General features: G+C 41.1%; 1 protein-coding gene across 2 annotated transcripts in view; it reads right to left on the bottom strand.

The window, feature by feature from the left end:
- CHST9 (carbohydrate sulfotransferase 9) overlaps nt 1–20,600 on the bottom strand; it is a 279,670-nt gene that overhangs the window by 130,674 nt on the left and 128,396 nt on the right. For both annotated transcript variants that reach the window (XM_070361557.1, XM_070361558.1), the window contains one exon: nt 14,956–14,994. In XM_070361557.1, the coding sequence (XP_070217658.1) occupies nt 14,956–14,994 (39 nt within the window). The remainder of the gene's footprint in view (nt 1–14,955; nt 14,995–20,600) is intronic.

Here is a 20,600-nt window from a genome sequence, read left to right as displayed (position 1 = left end):
GAGAAATGCTGGGCCAGATGAAGCACATGCTGGAAGAAATATCAGTAACCTCAGATATACAGATGACACCACCCTTATGGCAGAAAGTGAAGAAGAACTAAAGAGCCTTTTGATGAAAGTGAAAGAGGAGAGTGAAAAATAGGCTTAAAACTCAACATTCAGAAAACTAAGATCATGGCAATTGGAGCCATCACATCATGGCAAATATATGGGGAAACAATGGAAACAGCAACAGACTTTATTTTGGGGGGCTCCAAAATCACTGCAGATGGTGACTGCAGCCATGAAATTAAAAGACGTTTGTTCCTTGGAAGAAAAGCTATGACCAACCTAGATAGCACGTTAAAAAGCAGAGATATTACTCTGCCAAAAAAGGTCTGTATAGTCAAAGCTATAAAAGTTTTTCCAGTAGTCATGTATGGATGTGAGAATTGGAACATAAAGAGAGCTGAATGCCTAAGAATTGATGCTTTTGAATCGTGGTGTCTGAGAAGACTCTTGAGAGTCCTTTGGACTGCAAGGAGATCCAACCAGTCCATCCTAAAGGAAATCAGTCCTGAATATTCATTGGAAGGACTGATGCTGAAGCTGAAACTTCAATACTCTGACCACCTGATGAGAAGAACTGACTCATTGGAAAAGACCCTGATGCAGGGAAAGATTGAGGGCAGGAGGTGAAGGGGACAACAGAGGATGAGATGGTTGGATGGAATCACTGAATTGATGGACATGAGTTTTAGAAAGCTCCAGGAGTTGGTGATGGACAGGGAAGCCTGGTGTGCTGCAGTCCATGGAGTCCCAAAGAGTCGGACACAACTGAGTGACTGAACTGAATTGAACCATATGATCCAACAATTTTAATTTTAGGTATATACTGAAAAGAAATGAAAATGCAGTCTTGAAGAGATATTTGTCCCCTCATGTTCATAGTAGCATTATTCAGAATAGCCAAAAGGTGGAAGCAACCCAAGTGCCTACTGATGGATGAATGGATAAACAAAATTCATTATACTCATTGAATAGCATTCAGCCTTAAAAGGCAAGAAAACCTTGACACATCCTAGAGCATAGATGTATCTTTGAAGATATTATGCTAAGTGAAATAAACCAGTTGCAAAAAGACACTGTATAATTCCATTTATATGAGGCACCTAGAGTGATCAAATTCATAGAGACAGGATGTAGAATCTTATGGGATGTAAGATTTAGTGCCTTTCTAGGTATTGTGACTCACTGGAAAAGACCCCGATGCTAGGAAATAATGAAGGCAAAAGAAGAAGGGAGTAGCAGAGGATGATAGAATGAGATAGTATCACAGATTCTATGGACATGAATTTGAGCAAACTCTGGAAGATAGTGGAGGACAGAGGAGCCTGGTGAGCTGCAGCCCATGGGGTTGCAGAGAGTCGGACTCGACTGAGCGACTAACACTTTCACTTCACTAATAACTCCATGGTGAAGATGTATAAGCAAATGCAGGTCAGCAAGGATAGATTCAAGAGACAGTCTGTGAGGACTCAAACAAGATAAAGATGTTTAAACAAATACCATGAGCCGTGGTCAGGATCATCATCTATAAATAATTCAAATGGAAGCCAAGACACTGATGATCACATGGAACAAAATCTAATTCTTTTTTCTGAAATCAGTCATGTAGTAATTCATGGCCCTTCATTAGCCCCTCAGTATAAATGAGTTGATCAGATTAGTGAGCTGTTTCTGAAAGAGTCCCCTGGGCTCTGGTTTCCCCCCACAATATCTACCTCCCTTCCTGGTTCTCTCTATTTCAAACCAGGCTTTGCCTCTCTCAGAGTCCCTGCAAGAGCCACTCAAGTCATAACCTCACTTCTGAGGTGAGCCGTCTACAGGCGTTTCTTGTTTCCTTAGAGTCTCCTGGCTTCTCTCCTGCCCTCTAAATCCTCTTATCGGGGAATTTTCAGTGAGATAGTAGGACAATTTATACGATTGATTACTGTATTACTCAGCTCAAATGACTATGTTCTCTGTAGATGGTTTTCAGTGACAGAGCATACAAGTATATCACTCACAGCTGATTAAAATGTTTGTGATCATTTCTATGGAAAAAACAACAAAAAAAAGAAAAGTTGGGCATCTGTTCTTTTGGTTAGAAATACAAATTCATTGTTTTCTCTGTGGGAAAATCAGGTATGATTAAGACTCTGCTAACAAGAAACCCTCAGGATCACCTATTCTCTATTTCTGTGGGCATGTTTAATCCTCTGCCAGTATGAGTGCCAGTTTTAACTAATCAAAATATGCACTGACCTAGAATGCTCGGGAAAGAAGCAAATCGGGTTGGATGAAAGTGTAATTACTATTATACTGACTAATACACACACCTCGGATGCCCTTTGATGCAACTTCCACAATAAATTCAAACTAGCATGAGCCTAATTTTATTGAGAATGGCTTTGGCTTATACTGGCTTAATGAGCTCTATCATATAACTCCTGAAAGTCTATTTTTACTTGAGTCTCTTTCCATTTTAATTGGTAATTCCCTGTGGGCTTTCCTACAGAATGTTTAAGATGAAAGAGCGAAGTAATTTTTGGTTAACAAAATTACAAACCTTTTCTTCATTTCTTCTTCTGGATGAAAGGAACACATTGGTGGTTCAAGAATCAACCCAGATGAAAGTTCTTCCCTTCTACAATGAGCCACGCTGCTTTATTTTGATGCAGCTAAAGAGGATATTTCTTCCCTGTCACCTAAAGAAACCATGTTTCCGGTCTCAATTGTATGTAAATAAATCCTGCTCTGTGTACCATAATAGCAATCCAAAATAAATTCACAGAGGGAATTTCAGAGAGAGGTTTTTATACCCGCACTTTGACCATGAGGCGTGATGCAATTTCTCCCACATTAGCTATTTGTCGTTTCAGATTTGTTTAATTTGCATACACATTCTGTTTTAAACGTAGTGTTATAAAAAAGAAATTTAGGGATTTTCAAAATAAAGCGGCACAGCTGTTTTGTTATTCAGTCTCCATTATAAATTCAACTAGCTGGAAAGTGAAGCCTGTTTTAAAATAAACTCTTCAGGTTTCCTTTTAATGAATAGCCCGTGTGTTCGTCTTCCATTTTGTGGATGGAAAAATACATCTAAGATACTTATTTCACTTGATGATAAATATTGTTCTGACACCACAAAACCCAGGGAACGTTGGTTATTTTTTAATAACCAACTTTGGGACTTTGCTGTCAATCAGATGGAGACCCAGGACTGTGCTTGTCAGTGTTTAACAGCTGATTCTCCAGGAATAAGCAAACGAATCAACCAACCCTGGTTTGCCAGTTTCCGTGGTGCAAATCCTTCCACTGTGGCCAACTGAGGTTATCTACATGACCTTCCTGAGCATAGAGTGGGAAAAAGATATGTACAAACCAGTTCTTTCCAGGTATCTCCCCATATAACTCAAGCTGCTTCTAGCAATCCCCTGCTTTGAGGCCATTTCTGGCTCCACCAGTTAACACATGGGGTCAAAGCAAGTTATTTAACTTCTTTACATCTTGGTTTTCTCATTTTTAAAATGTTGACCATAAACAAAGTTTACAGGGCCATTTTGAGGGTAAAGTAAAAGGCAGTGAGTGCAGAGCCTGAACTAGTAGGTCTCAGTAAACAGGATTCCCTGACGTAATGACTTAACGATTCTGTCTCTCTCCCTGCTCCTTTTTGAAGGCAAATTCTTCAAAAGAACAAGTGAGTATTTGTTTTCGTTTGTTCTCTACTTTCTCCCTCAACCCACTGCTACCTGGATTTCACTAACAGAGCTCCTAAAAAGTAATTTCTTTGTGGTAACCAGGAGATCTTTTTTCTCTCGAATCCAATGAACATTTTCCGGGTGCTTATTTTATTTAACGGCTCTGTGGCATTTCACATACTTGACCAATTTCTTCTTCCGTCTTCCTCCGTCTCTTGGATTCAGAGACAGAGGATCCTGTTGATTCCCACAAGACAACACTGACAGATCTTTCTTAGGCTCCAGCCTCTGGCTTCTTTCACTGTGTTCTTTGCTCACCTTAGGGATCTACCAAGGACTCACTCCGGGCTCTTTTCTTCTTACACCCTCGTTTCCCTTTGGGCAGCTTGTTCATAGCCAGGGCTTCAACTCTCATCCAGGTACTGACGGCTTGAAAGGCAAGCCTATGTCTCAGACCCCTCTCTGGGGTTCTGGTCTTGTAATGCCTGCTGCTTATTTAACATTCTTGACATTTCTGCCTTCATATTTCATACATCACACTACAATCAACAAAGATATAACTCAGTTTATCATTTTCCCCACCAGATTTGTCCCTCCTCCAGTGTTCCCCACACAGGATGCACTATTCACCTTAATTCTTAGTCTGGAAACCTAGGCGTCATCTTCCTCTACCTTCCATATCCAACCAAACAGGCCAATTCTGTCTTGTAAATGTATCTGCATTCATTTCCTTAGCGCCCTCGCTAATGACACTGTCTTAGTCAAGACCCTTCAGACCTTCACCCTTCCATTCTTATAATTAAAGTGATATACTTCCTGATTTCACTGTCTCCAGTCAATTCTCCTTCTAATCCAGACTTCCTCTGGAGGATTTTTATAAAATGCAAATAGACTATGTAATGCCTTGCCCTTCATCAGCTCCTGATATCTGCTGCATAAAGTCCAAACTCCATGGAAGGGCAAAATGGCCCTTGTTCTCACTATCTCATGCTTACTTTTCTGACCACATTGCTTGCCTTAGTTTATTTATTACTGTACTACATCCAGTCTTACTTAACCACAAATCTTCCTTCAACAGGCCATGCTTCTTCTTGTCTTTGTCTTCCTGGAAAGTCAGCCCTTTCACCTTTTCCACCTCAGTTCAGTTCAGTTCAGTTCAGTCGCTCAGTCGTGTCCAACTTTTTGCGACCCCATGAATTTGAGCACGCCAGGCCTCCCTGTCCATCACCAACTCCCGGACTTCACTCAGACTCACGTCCATCGAGTCAGTGATGCCATCCAGCCATCTCATCCTCTGTCGTCCCCTTCTCCTCCTGCCCCCAATCACTCCCAGCATCAGAGTCTTTTCCAATGAGTCCACTCTTCGCATGAGGTGGCCAAAGTATTGGAGTTTCAGCTTTAGCATCATTCCTTCCAAAGAAATCCCAGGGCTGATCTCCTTCAGAATGGACTGGTTGGATCTCCTTGCAGTCCAAAGGACTCTCAAGAGTCTTCTCCAACACCACAGTTCAAAAGCATCAATTCTTCAGTGTTCAGCCTTCTTCACGGTCCAACTCTCACATCCATACATGACCACAGGAAAAACCATAGCCTTGACTAGACGAACCTTTGTTGGCAAAGTAATGTCTCTGCTTTTGAATATGCTATCTAGGTTGGTCATAACTTTCCTTCCAAGGAGTAAGCGTCTTTTAATTTCATGGCTGCAGTCACCATCTGCAGTGATTTTGGAGCCCCAGAAAATAAAGTCTGACACTGTTTCCACTGTTTCCCCATCTATTTCCCATGAAGTGATGGGACCAGATGCCATGATCTTCATTTTCTGAATGTTGAGCTTTAAGCCAGCTTTTTCACTCTCCACTTTCACTTTCATCAAGAGGCTTTTTAGTTCCTCTTCACTTTCTGCCATAAGGGTGGTGTCATCTGCATATCTGAGGTTATTGATATTTCTCCTGGCAATCTTGATTCCAGCTTGTGCTTCTTCCAGTCCAGCAGAGTAGCCATCATGGTCAACAAGAGTCTGAAATGCAATCTCAAAAACAACAGAATGATCTCTGTTCGTTTCCAAGGCAAACCATTCAATATCACAGTAATCCAAGTCTATGCCCCAACCAGTAATGCTGAAGAAGCTGAAGTTGAATGGTTCTATGAAGACCTACAAGACCTTTTATAACTAACACCCAAAAAAGATGTCCTTTTCCACCTAGTGAATTCCAATTATTTCTTTAAGTACCAGCTCAAATCTCCCCTCTTCCACGAACCCTTCTTTGATATCCTCATAACACCTAGTATGTGATTCTCTAAAAGGCAAACTTGATACTGGATTCGGAGAAGAAGATGGCAACCCACTTCAGGATTCTTGCCTGGGAAATCCCGTGGATAGAGGAGCCTGGTGGGCTGCAGTCCATAGGGTCGCACAGAGTTAGACACGACTGAAGCGACTTAGCATGCATTCATGCATTTGAGAAGGAAATGGCAACCCACTCCAGTATTCTTGCCTGGAGAATCCTAGGGACAGAGGAGCCTGGTGGGCTGCCGTCTATGAGGTCGCACAGAGTTGGACATGACTGAAGTGACTCAGCAGCAGCAGCAGCATATTGGATTATAATCATGTCTATGCACCTGTTTTTCTCACCCAGCTGAAAGTGAATGAATTGAAACATTAATGCCATATCTTATTCACCACTGCATCCCCCACATCAAGCACAAAGCCTGGATCACAAAAATATTTAGCAAATTGAATGTATCAACTTATAAACACTTCCCCAGATTTATTCTCTGTCCCCTTTGTGGTACCAAATGAGATGGAATCAAGATATGAGTTTTTCTTTTTATTTGAGATCTAATTGACATTAGCATTATATTAGTTTTAAGTGTACAACACAAAGATTCAGTATTTGTATATATAGCAAAATGATTACCACAGTAAGTCTAGTTAACGTTTGTCACTGCACATAGTTACAGGTTTTTTCTCTTTTTTTCTTGTGATGAGAACTTTTAAGATCTACTCTCTTGTTTTGTTGTTGTGGTTGTTTTGCTGTTTAGTAGCTAAGTCATGTTGGATTCTTTGCTACCCTATGGACGTAGACTGCCAGGCTCCTCCATCCATGGGGTTTCCCAGGCAAGAATACTGGACTGGGTTGTCATTTCTTCCTCCAGGGGATCTTCCCGACCCAGAGATCAAACCCACAGCTCCTGCATTAGCATGAGCATTCTTTACCACTGAGCTGCCAGCGAAGCCCTCTACTCTTTCAGTTCAGTTCAGTTCAGTTCAGTTGTTCAGTCGTGTCCAACTCTCTGCGACCCCACGAATCACAGCACGCCAGGCCTCCCTGTCCATCACCATCTCCCGGAGTTCACTCGAACTCACATTCATGGAGTCGGTGATGCCATCCAGCCATCTCATTCTCTGTCATCCCCTTTTCCTCCTGCCCCCAATCCCTCCCAGCATCAGAGTCTTTTCCAATGAGTCAACTCCTCACATGAGGTGGCCAAAGTACTGGAGTTTCAGCTTTAGCATCATTCCTTCCAAAGAAGACCCAGGGCTGATGTCCTTTAAAATGGATTGGTTGGATCTCCTTGCAGTCCAAGGGGTTCTCAAGAGTCTTCTCCAACACCACAGTTCAAAAGCATCAATTCTTCGGCACTCGGCTTTCTTCACAGTCCAACTTTCACATCTATACATGACCACTGGAAAAACCATAGCCTTGACTAGACGGACCTTTGTTGGTAGAGTAATGTCTCCAAATATGTAATATAGTATTATTAAATGACAAGAGCTTTTGTAAAGTCTGAACAAGTTAGGATGATATGCATTTTCAACCTTGATTCTAACTGGAATACTGATTCTCAAAGTGAGAATAAAACATGTAGAATATTACAAAATATTAAAATCCAAGAAGTGTAGGCTTTTCAAGAATGACAGTTCATTTAAAAACATATTTGTCACAACATAACCTGGCTGATCGGAGAGGGCAATGGCACCCCACTGCAGTACTCTTGCCTGGAAAATCCCATGGATGGAGGGGCCTGGTGGGCTGCAGTCCATGGGGTCGCTAAGAGTCGGACACAACTGAGTGCCTTCACTTTCACTTTTCACTTTCATGCATTGGAGAAGGAAATGGCAACCCACTCCAATGTTCTTGCCTGGAGAATCCCAGGGACGGGGAAGCTTGGTGGGCTGTCGTCTCTGGGGTCAACTGAACTGACTTAGCAGTAGCAGCAGCAGCAACCTGGCTGATAACTCCATATGTTTAATGTTGGTCATCAATAATTAAGACAATGACAAACTAGGTCTCCTCATGCTTATTTTTGAGAGTTTCTTGATAGTGTATAAGAACTATGACAAAAAGCACTACAAAAATAGTAACAGTGCAGATAAAAATCATGCTATATATGCATGCACTTGAAAATTTGTGTTCAATAACTGAGTACCCTGTAAGAAAGTGAACATGCTATTCCCACACAGATGGAAGGATTTATTCAGCATCTAACACTTTTAAATCTGAATGACTGCATGTACAATGTATGTTTAAAAGTTTTAAAAATGAGATGCTATTGCTGTTTTGGAACATTTCAAAGAAGTGAAAAGCCCAGTTAAAGAGTAAGTAGCAAGAACTGAGCTTGTAAAACAGATGTTCTACCATTTGCTGAATTTCCAATAATAAGTTTCACCTTTGAGTTGAGAGAAAAATAACACTGTTCTTTACCAGTAACTTTTCACAAATGATGCAAAGGAAAAAAAATTCTTAAATTTTTGCGATGCTCTAATGTCGTAAATGGGACTGGTGATGGAAGTAAAGTCTGATGCTGTAAAGAGCAATATTGCATGAGAACCTGGAATGTTAGGTCCATGAATCAAGGTAAATTAGAAGTGGTCAAACAGGAGATGGCAAGAGTGAACACTGACATTCTAGGAATCAGTGAACTAAAATGGGAGAATTTAATTCAGATGACTATTATATCTACTACTGTGGGCAAGAATCCCTTAGAAGAAATGGAGTAGACCTCATAGTCAACAAAAGAGTCCAAAATGCAGTACTTGGGTGCAATCTCAAAAATGACACAATGATCTCTGTTCCTTTCCAAGGCAAACCAATTTATATCACAGTGATCCAATGCCCCAACCAGTAATGCTGAAGAAGCTGAAATTGAATGGTTCTATGAAGACCTACAAGACCTTCTATAATGAACACCCAATAAAGATGTCCTTTTCATCACAGGTGACTGGAATGCAAAAGTAGGAAGTCGAGAGCTACCTGCAGTAACAGGCAAATTTGGCCTTGGAGTACAAAATAAAGCAGGTCAAAGGCTAACAGACTTTTGCCAAGAGAATGCACTGGTCATAGCAAACACCCTCTTCCAACCAAAATCAGATTGATTATATTCTTTGCAGCCAAAGATGGAGAAGCTCTATAGAGTCAGCAAAAGCAAGACCAGGAGCTGACTGTGGCTCAGACTATGAACTCCTTATTGCAAAATTAAGACTTAAATAGAAGAAAGTAGGGAAAACCACTCAGAGAAGGCAATGGCACCCCACTCCAGTACTCTTGCTCAGAAAACCCCATGGATGGAGGGGCCTGGTGGGCTGCAGTCCATGGGGTCGCTAGGAATCAGACATGACTGATCGACTTCACTTTATTTTTTCACTTTCATGCAATGGAGAAGGAAATGGCAACCCACTCCAGTGTTCTTGCCTGGAGAATCCCAGGGACAGGGGAGCCTGGTGGGCTGCCATCTACGGGGTCGCACAGAGTCGGACACGACTGAAGCGACTTAGCAGTAGCAGCAGCGGGGAAAACCACTGGACCATTCAGGTATGACCTAAATCAAATTGCTTACGATTATACAGGAGAAGTGATAAATAGATCCAAGGGACTAGATCTTATAGACAGAGAGTCTGAAAAACTATGAATGGAGGTTCATGACATTGTACAGGAGGCAGGGATCAAGATCATCCTCAAGAAAAAGAAATGCAAAAAGGCAAAATGGTTGCCTGAGGAGACCTTACAAATAGCTGGGAAAAGAAGAGAAGCTAAAGATAAAGGGGAAAAGGAAAGATATACCCATTTGAATGCAGAGTTCCAAAAATAGCAAGGAGAGATAAGAAAGCCTTCCTCATGGATCAATGCAAAGAAATAGAGGAAAACAATAGAATGGGAAAGACTAAAGAACTCTTCAAGAAAATTAGAGATACCAAAGGAACATTTCATGAAAAGATGGGCATAATAAAGGACAGCAATGGCATGGACCTAACAGAAGCATAAGATATTAAGAAGAGGTGGCAAGAATACACAGAAGAACTATACAAGAAAGATCTTAATGACCCAGATAACAACGATGGTGTGATAACTCACTTAGAGTCAGACATCCTGGAATGTGAAGTCAAATGGGTTTTAGGAAGCATCACTACAAACAAAGCTAGTGGAGGTGGTGGAATCCCAATTGAGCTATTTCAAATCCTAAAAGATGATGCTGTGAAACTGCTGCACTCAATATGCCAGCAATTTTGGAAAACTCAGCAGTGGCCACAGGAGTGGAAAAGGTCAGTGTTCATTCCAATCCCAAAGAAAGGCAATGCCAAAGAATGTTTACTGCACAGTTGCACTCATCTCACACGCAGCAATGTAATGCTCAAAATTCTCCAGCCAGGTTTCAGCAGTATGTCAACTGTGAACTTCCAGATGTTCTAGCTCGATTTAGAAAAGGCAGAGGAACCAAAGTGGCAACATCCACTGGATCATCGAAAAAGCAAGAGAGTTCCAGAAAAACATCTACTTTTGCTTTGACTAGACCAAAGCCTTTAACTGTGTGGATCACAACAAACTGTGGGAAATTCTTCAAGAGATGGGAATACTAGACCACCTTACCTGTTCCTGAGAAATCTTTATGCAGGTCAAGAAGCAAGTTAGAACTGAATATGGAACAACAGACTGGTTCCAAATCAGAAAAGGATTATGTCAAGGCTGTATGGTAAAGAATCGAGCTGCCAATGTAGGAGACATGGGTTTGATTCCTGGGTTGAGAAGACACCCTGGAGAAGGAAGTGGCACCCTCTCAAGTATTCTTGCCTAGGAAATTTCATAGACAGAGAAGCCAGGTGACTACAGTCCACGAGGTCACAAAGAATCAGACACAACTCAGCAACCTAACAATACCACCATCTTAAATGAAAAGAATGCAAAGTCATTTTGAAACATTCATTATCATCCCTACTGATAACTCCATTCTCTGGTCCATTAGGACTATTCTTTACTTCATACTTAGCTGAATTTGAAAGTGTTCTCCTTTTTGGAAAAATTGGAATAGTATCTGTTTAACCGATGGTGTCTCTTGATAGTCTAGCTTAGTAAGCCTTGTAATATCTCTTTTTCTAAATAATAATTTATGAAGCATTTTTCTCTGCAAGAATTCTTCTTTGTGTTTTTGTTGTTTTCTTCTAAAAAACAAGAATTCCTAACCTCAAAAGGGGTTTTTTTTTCTCCTAAGAGAAAAGTAACTTCACACTCCATAGAGTTTTTATGTAGAAATCTATGGAATATAGCTGGTTATTTTTTTCTATTTTTTTGGTCAGGACAAATAGATAATTGTTGATGTTGGGAACTTGCCTCCTGGCATTTTTCTATTTACCATTTCACCTCCATATATTTTTAATATTCTTTACCAACCCAAACAGCCAAATTTAGCTTTGATGTTGCTGGCCACATTTTATGAATTTGACATGGGTTTCCAAATTCAATGTCAAGATGCATATGCTTTGAATTACCTTTTGAAAATGGCTAAGCTTACCATAGCTTTTGAAAAATGGTATCAGGTTATCCATACTCTCTTGTGACTCATTCCTAGCTTATCAAAAAGAGCATCATACTTGAAACTACAGCCAGGGCTGCAATCAGGACACAAACAACTTTCTCCCACAAGAAGCTAAATGGACTATAGAATAATTTTATTTCACTGTCTTTACTAAACAACTCAGTCTAAACTAACAAACTTTGGGACATGATTCATTCAGTTACATAATGAAATATGAGCCATTTAGGAATTTTTGTAGTGTTGATCCATACGCAGATTGTAGAGCTATTTTAATAAAGAACTGACAGTAAGTAGAATCAGACACAAAATTGAGAACCTTAGGAATGATCCAACCAACTTTTCAGGAATTTCTTATCAACATCTCTTGCATACAACAGAAATTAATACTGCATCATAAAGTAATTATATATACTCCAGTAATAAAATTTTTAAAAAACTACTATAAAAAAAAATCCCTTGCAAGTGATGGCCCAACTTCTGTAAAGTGTTACTCACATAAGTTTATTCTTCCCAGACCTGGAGAAGTTTCCTAGTTAGGAAGTTATTTCTTTTTTTGAGTAAAAACACACCTCTGTAACTTTCATCTTAGTGCAAGATTCTTTAAACAAAGAATTAACCAACCCTACTCACTCAGTAGGGCTTCCCTGGTGGCTTAGTGGTGAAGAATCCAGCTGTGCTGCAGGAGACCGCCTGCAATGCATGTGACACAGACTGGATCCCTGGGTCAGGAAGATCCCCTGGAGGAGGAAATGGCAACCCACTCCAGTATTCTCGCCTGGAGAATCCCATGGACGGAGGAGCCTGGTGGGCTACAGTCCATGGGGTCACAAAGAGTAGGACATGATTGAGTGACTTCACTTTCACTTTCTTTCTTTCTTGCCTTGGAAACCCCACCGACAGAGGAGCCTGGTGAGCTACAGTCCAAGGCGTTGAAGAGTCAGACAACTTAGCAACTAAACTACTACCATTACCAGTCACTCAAAAATTGAGGGTCCTGGAACTCCCTATTTTTCTCTACCATATTTATTCTTCTAAATTCTTTCTCCCGCAGCTGGGAGATGGACCCACTATAAGCAAAAGGGTGCTGGGTTGTGCTTAGCTGCTCAGTCATGTCCAACTCTTTGTGATCCCATGGACTATAGCCCACCAGGCTCCTCCGTCCATGGAATTCTCCAGACAAGAATACTGGAGTGGGTTGCCAAGCCTCCCCCCAGGGGATCTTCCCAACCCAGGGATTGAACCTAAGTCTCCCACATTGCAGGCAGATTCTTTACCATCTGAACCACCAGGGAAGCCCCAAGCAAAAGGGTGTACTGTCTAATTCAGCAGGCAGGACACAGAATCTGAGCAGAATGGAAGATAATGAATACAAAGAAACCCAGGCAGGAAGTAAGAAGCAGGAGTGCCTATGATGTTATTGGTATCTCAGGCACATGCTTTACAAAGATGCAGACATTCAGAGAAGAACCACAAACTGAACATGGTTATACTTATGGCCACATTGGCAATGGTTATGTCTCAGTTTTGAAAACTCAGACTGTCTTTACGAATGCAGATTTCCTGAGGGCAGGATTTGTGTTCTTTGAAACGATGAGGAGCCAAAATATTTTCCCCAATAATTTGAGCTCTGTGTGTCAGTTATCCTTGACTTCACTTCCTCACAGAAAGTTTCTTCCGCTTTCTCACAGAAATAGAACATACTGACAAGCTGCGGATCAGTTGAGGCAAGTTAGCTCCATTAAAGAAGGGAGTTTCCTCAGAACCCTGGTAATCAGTGTTTGCCTTAAAAAGACGGTCTAATTGTTGAAAAATATTTTACTAAGCAAGAAACCTAACACTTTGTTGAAATGATTGCACTTTGATTTGGAAAGAAAGCTTAGGAGGGTGGGACTCTGGGAAGAATAAGGAATGAAGAAATCTGAGTTCTTCTCTTGTCTCTGTTGCTAGTCCCTTATGTCACCTTGGTCACGCAGCATATTAGAATCCACAAGCATGGAGGGGACTTAAAGAGGCATCTGGTTTAACACTTTGCCCAGCTTAGCTTTCATCTCAACAATAAAGTTTCTTTACGCCCATACCTACAGGATCATAGCAATAGCGGTTCAGAAACAGTATAAACAATTTTCCCCCAAGGAGCAATAATGGAGGTGATCACATCTGTGAGGACGCCAGACACTTTCTTGACTTCACTTTTTTTGTTTTTTTGGCATTCATGATAAGGTTTTAAAAGAGCCACAGGGAGAAGGCAAACAATAACATTTAAAAGGGAAATCGTGTCTAAGATGAACCCTAACAATGGGAAGGAGAAAAGAGACAGGGGCTTAGGCTACTTTAACATTTTTGGTTTTGGATTAACACAAATTTTGGCTTTCTGTTGACTGCATTGTTTGCAAACATTAACACATCATTACCAGATCAGAAAAAAAAAAGGAAGTTGAAAGAAGACAGTATTTGGGAGTAACACGTTGGTGAAAACTTAGCAAGGAAGGTGGGAATTCCCTGGTGGTCCAGTGCTTAGGACTCCATGCTTCCACTGAAGCGTGCGAGGGTTCGATTTCTGGTCAAGGAACTAAGATCCTGCATGTGGCAAGATGTGGCCAGAAAAAATAATAATAATAATAAACAAAAATAAAAAAACACTCAGTTAAAAAAAATAAAATAATGGTTAAAAAATCTTAGGATGGGTGGTGGGCATGGGTACATATGCCAAATTAGAATTCTCTGTGAATACTGACAATTTTCGGGCACTGGGAACTGGAAAATTGCCCTTATGCAAATATTTACTTGGCAAATGAAACTTTATCTTACCATACATGACTTTAAGCCAAAAGCCTAGTGATGAAAATATGGAAATGTCAAAATGTATTTCTGTATCAGATAGCAAATATTGGCCCCTACTATGTGCAATGGCACTGTGCCAAAGCACCATTTACTTCTGCATATATCTTAGGATTTAGAAGTGGAGAAATCTTAAAATTCCTTCAAAATGTAAAGACTCTTCTTGCTTAATTGACACCACCCTGAAAAACATCAACTACATAAATGACTTCAAGAAAAATAATTAAGGTTCGCAGATATTTAGGGAAATGAAACAGTTGTCAACAACTACAACCTTCACATTTTGAAGTTGGTGGTTGCAACACTTACTTTTTAAATAGGTAATCATGGAAAAATTGAGTAACATGCCATCTCATTTTCATCTGAATAGAAAGGTGGGATGAAAAGGACATGACTTATGTGAAAGTGAAAAAGCAAAATGTGTTCATTTATTTTCATTAATTCAAAGTCAATCAAGTCTAGATTTATAAACTACTGCATTTTTAAGGTGAGTTTTTGAATATTATAATGCAAATCGGTTGTGTTTTTTTTCAAGGTGGAAGTAAAAACATGACATAAAGCTGAGGCCAATTAGTCAGCATCTTACCTGAAGTCGCTCTTTGTTCTCTTCTCTTCTCTACTTTCCCTGCAATAAGAAGTGGCGGATCAGTTGCAATATGCAGCTGTGAGAAAATGATGTAACTAAGACAGAAGCCCAGTTTATCGCAATTTCCAGCACAGTCACTAGGTCAGCCATCTTCAACATTTTTCCCGAGATGACTGGGCACAGAGGAAAGGGCTGAACAATATTTTCAGATCAATTTACAAAAGTCAAAAATTAATGAATATGCATTAAATATGCTGCTGGGTTTAAAAAAATCTTGTTAGAGCCATTTACTCAACAGTAAAATTAAGAGTGCAAACCCCACCCATAGGACAAATCCCCATGTTCCATGTGCGGGTAAACACGTAACTAAGATAAGACCGTGCCCTCTTATGACCTACTTGGGAAGATAAAGGACAGAAAATACGACATGAAACAAGATGCGCCCTCAAAGGGCATGTGCGTGTGTGCGTGTGTGCTCAGTCATGTCTGACTCTCTGCAATGCTGTGGACTGTAGCCCACCAGGCTCCTCTATCCATGGTATAAATGTTTAAAATACTAGAGGGTGAAATGATTAGTTTTAAGAAATAAAGGGGTGCCCATGAAGTTATGGAGAATACTTAACTTAAAAATCAAATATGGAGTATTTGATTTGAACCTTGAAGACATATGTAATTTGGGGAATTTTAAATAAGGAAAGGATTAATTCTTGACCAAAGAAATAGTATAGATTCTGTGCATGCATACATGTATGCTATGTCACTTCAGTTGTGTTTGACTCTGTGACCTTATGGACTGTAGTCGGCTGGGTTCCTCTGTCCCTGGGATTCTCCAGGCAAGAATACTGGAATGGGTTGCCATGCCTTCCTCCAGGGGTCCTTCCCAACCCAGGCACTGAACATGAGTTTCTTACATCTCCTACACTGGCAAAGTGAAAGTGAAGTCGCTCAGTCGTGTCTGACTCTTTGTGACCCTATGGACTGTAGCCCACCAGGCTCCTCCGTCCATGGGATTTTTCCAGGCAAGAATACTAGAGTAGGTTGCCATTTCCTTCTCCAGGGGATCTTCCTGACCCAGGGATCAAAACAGGGTCTCCTGTACTGCAGGCGGACTCTTTTCTGTCTGAAATCCCATTGGCAGGCAGGTCCTTTACCACAGGTGCCACCTGGGAAGACCTATGGGTTTTGTAGGACAGGGCTGTCCTACAAAACCCATAGGTCACCTTTAGGACTTGCCTTAAGAACTCAAATGAACAGAGTTTTGCATAGGAGGAGGGCTATCTGAGAAGTTGGGCAAGAGGTTGAGTATGTCAGTGGGAGCAAAGAGGAGGGAAGTGATGGGTGCAGAGGAGACGGCAGGAAAGCAGAGCTCACAGGGCCCAGGGGTTTACAAACTGTAAGTGCAAGGGAAAAGGAAAGGTCAAAATGAATGGCTATCTAGGTGTCTCTGGGTGTGGTGATGCAATTCAGGGAAACGGTAAACATGATGGGGACATGGGAATGATGAGTTCAGTTTTAGGCTTAATGAGTTTGAAGTGCTATGGGGACTTGGAGCTTGGGAGGGTGATTGGAATTGAAATTACAGACGTAGAAAATGGCCATCTTAAGAAGGTGGCTGGAGCTGAAAGGGGAAATAGAAACATACAGGCAGACAGAACAGGGAAAGGTCCCAGACTGAAGACAGGGACCAAGAAAGCAAAAAACACGATTTGTGCTTTGTGATGGAGGATGAGGAGAAGACAGAGGAAGCAGAGGTCCACGAGACCAACCGAACAGAGTCAGGTACCACAAATAAAGTTTTAGGAAGTATGGAATGGGGCTACCAACAGCATCCGAAGCAGCTGAGTTCACGAGGTTGTTGCTAGACTGTGAGAGAGAAGTTTTAGCAGAGAGAGGGTGGGGAACATGAGAGGCCTTGAAGGTCTACAGAGTACTGGGTGATGAGGAAGATGAGGCCGAGGAGGAAATGACTTGTCCATGATACCTGCCAAACATGTGTGAGATGGGGCGATAGTTTGTGCAGGAGTTAGGTCAGGTTTCTGGGATACCTTAGCATGTTTATGAGCTTAGATCAGAAGGTTGGCACCAGGGCAATGGTGTGTGTAAACGCCCCTGTTGAGGTGAGAGCCTTGATTCTGTGATGGGTAAGTAAAGGCTACCCTTCTAGCCATCACTTTCTTGTTAGTTATTAACTTTTCACAGATGGAGCTGGTTACTGAGAGGTTATGGAAGCTGCATGTAAACTTTCCACAAGGCCTTTAAACTATAAGGTGGAAAACATATAAGCCTTCTCTTGTGTAGCTGCCCGAAGGGGAGAATTTATTTAACTGGCATACTGATTAATTTCATATTCTATTCATTTGAGTGATTTTCAGAGTACTTGTTTGATGTAATTTGTTTCAATGATTCAAATAGATAAATGGCATTAATAGCACATTTAAAGGTTTCATTCATTACCAAGTGTGATGGGATATCTCCTCATTCAAGATTTTTATTGGGCAAGCCACTATGTATGCTTGATTATAAATTTTTGTATACTAGGGGCCTCAAACATTTTCATGAATTTTTACAAAAATGTTATTCAAGTCCTGAATTATTAAAAAATAATTTAAAAAAGACATTAAAAACTATTCTCATTGGAGAGTCTTTAACTTGTATGAGTCATAAATCCTGAAAGCTCACAATGAATGTACTGAAGGTAAATAATGGGTTATGGTAGACAGTCTCGAAGGTGATCCCAATGATCTTCTTCCCTCCTCCAGGCATTTGTATCCTTGTGTTGTCTGCTCCCACACTGAATCAGATTGACTTGTATAACCAGTAGGATTTTGTAGAAATAATGTGATTTCCAAGGCTGGGCCTCAAAAAACATTATGGCTTCTGTTTTGTTCTCTCTCAGATTACTTCCTTGGAGAGAAACCAGATAATATGTTAAGAAGACACTCTTCCTAAGGAGAGACCCATGTGGCAAAAAACTGAGGTCTCCTGTCAATACTACTGAGACCTCCTGTCAATAGCCAATGAGGAACCGAGGACTCCAGAACAGCCAATGTGCAACTGAGGCCTCTAGCTAATAGCCAATGAAGAATTAAGGCCTCCGGAATGGCCAATGAGCAACTGAGGCTTTCAATTAGCAGCCACTGAGAAACTGAGGCCTGCTGCCAGCAGTCTTTATCGACTTGCCAGGCTAATGAGCAGCCCCTTATGCAGCCCAGCCCCAGTCAAACCTTCACATGGTTGCAGCTCAGGACACCTTGACTGTAACTTCATGGGAGACCCTGACCCAGAACCACCCAATCAGCCACTCCAGAGTTCCCCACAGAAACTGTGACATGAAAAATGTCTGCTGCTGTTCTCAACTGCTAAGTTTTGGGTAAATTGTCATACAGTAATACACAACTAATACTATGGGATAATTTTATTATGAAAGTTTGGGTTAATTTATCAATCAATAGAATATGCATGTGTGTGTGTTAGTCACTCCATTGTGTCTGACTCTTTGTGACCCCATGGACTGTAGTCCACCAGGCTTTCTCCGTGGAATTCTCCAGGCAAGAATATTGGAGTGGGTTGCCATTTCCTTTTCCAGGGGATCTTCCTGACCCAGGAATTGAACCTGGGTCTCCTGCATTGCAGGCAGACCCTTTACAAACTGAGCCATAGGGAATATACATTAAAGGATGTTAATTTTTGCAGATAGTTCAGTCTCCCTGCCTTTCTCATCTGTAAGGTAGAGATCAGAGCCTGCTTATCTGGAATGTTGTGAGGATGAACTAATTTCATATGCAGAGCCAGCAGGAAGTGGAGGTTACATACAAAATACTGGCATTCAAGGTTTCAGAAGGGAGGCTAGAAGGCATTGTTGATAACAATTTTTCACTGAGATGTCAAACAGTTCTCTGCCCTTATGACATATGAAAGGGCTCTGTAAACTGTGGCATTCTATATAAATGTTATGTATTAGTTTTATTATGATATTAGTTCTGGTATAGGAAACAGATTTCTGTTCTTAGTTACATATACACTAAACTTCAAGTTAGAAAAATAAACACTGGATAAATAAGACAATCTTATATTTATCAAGAGACACAGAGATTACACCACTTAACTGTAGATAAGCCTCTAGGTTTCTTTTTAAGTCTCTTTATCTTGCTCTGTATGGGTGACTGTATCTCTCAGTGTTCACCATCACTGGGAAGAGATGATGCCGAGACCTATGTCTTTAGCTCCAAAGTCCAGCTAGGTGTTAGGTCCACTGGAAATATCTATATCTGCATTTTCTACTTCACAAAAGTCCTTAAGTCAAATCATTATATTCCCCTCCAAAACTGCTTATCTTTAGTGCTATCCTGCTCAGGCAATTGGACATAAAACCTAAGACTCATCAGCTCCTGCCATTCACTCACCCTCAGACCGTTCTGTTCTCTCTACAGGGCCTATCAGAGCTGACCTCTCCTTTCTCACTGCCACTGACCTGGTTCATAAACTTGATAATTCTTCCTGGGGTTATTTTCTATAGGCTCCCAACTGATTTCATCAGTTTTATGGATGGTTTTTCCATTCTTGTGGTTTGATCCCTGTTAAAATACACATTCCCTCATATGAAACTGATGACCCTGGAAGACTTGGTCATGACCTACCTTCTGCTACAACCCCTGAAACACCGTACAGAATACTGACCAATTATACCAGGAACTGGACCTCCCCCTCCAACTCCCTGTGCATGATGTTTATACTTCCTGGAATATCCTATAATGTCCTTCCTGCCCATCAAAACTCTATTCATCCTTCAGAGCTTAGCTCAGATGCAGGCCCTTCTGTGATGTCTCTGGCTTTGTGTCACTCCCCCCAACTTCCCATTCCCTGCAGAATTAATCGCCCTTCTTTCTATGCTCCTTTAGCGTTTGGCTTCCCTCATAGCTCAGTTGGTAAACAAACAGCCTGCAATGCAGGAGACCCTGCATTGGTTCGATCCCTGGTTGGGAAGATCCCCTGGAGAAGGGAAAGGCTACCCACTCCAGTAACTGGGCCTGGAAAATCCCATGGACTGTATGGTCCACGGGGTTGCAAAGAGTTGGACACGACTGAGCAACTTTCACTTTCACTTTTGCCTTTTATTTGTTCCTTTGCTACAGCACTAACTCCAGTGTTTGGTTTATAATCAGTTGCGTGTTTATTTCCCAACTTTACTGTGTTTTCCTTTAGGATAAGAGGTGTATCCTGTGCCTCTCTCTGTCTCCTCATGCCTCACAGTGCCTGGAGCACAGATGCTTGGGATTGAGTGGACATAGAGTTGTGTAATATCCCAACCCTCCTTAAATGCTAAAGAACACAAAATCAATTTTAGTGTTGCTAACATTGAGTGCAAGTACAACCAAGAACAGAGCTTTTACCGGGTATCTACATTACAACTGACAACCTAGGAAACTATTACATTAGAAAAGTGGGTGATAAATTAAGAGAGGCTTTCAGAATAATGAACATGCATTTTGCCCTAGTTGTGCTTTATTGTACCAGAGACTCTACTTGAAGAACAAAACATTAAAGTATGGTGCGCACCTTACTTCTCTCTAAAGCTGGATATAGGACTTCACCTGTGAGGAACCAAAATGGACAGTAATCTCATAAAAATGGAATTTGAAGGGTCT

The sequence above is a fragment of the Bos mutus genome, chromosome 24, assembly GCF_027580195.1.
Source record: "Bos mutus isolate GX-2022 chromosome 24, NWIPB_WYAK_1.1, whole genome shotgun sequence".
Lineage (NCBI taxonomy): Eukaryota > Metazoa > Chordata > Mammalia > Artiodactyla > Bovidae > Bos > Bos mutus.
This window is presented reverse-complemented; position numbering and strand designations above follow the sequence as displayed.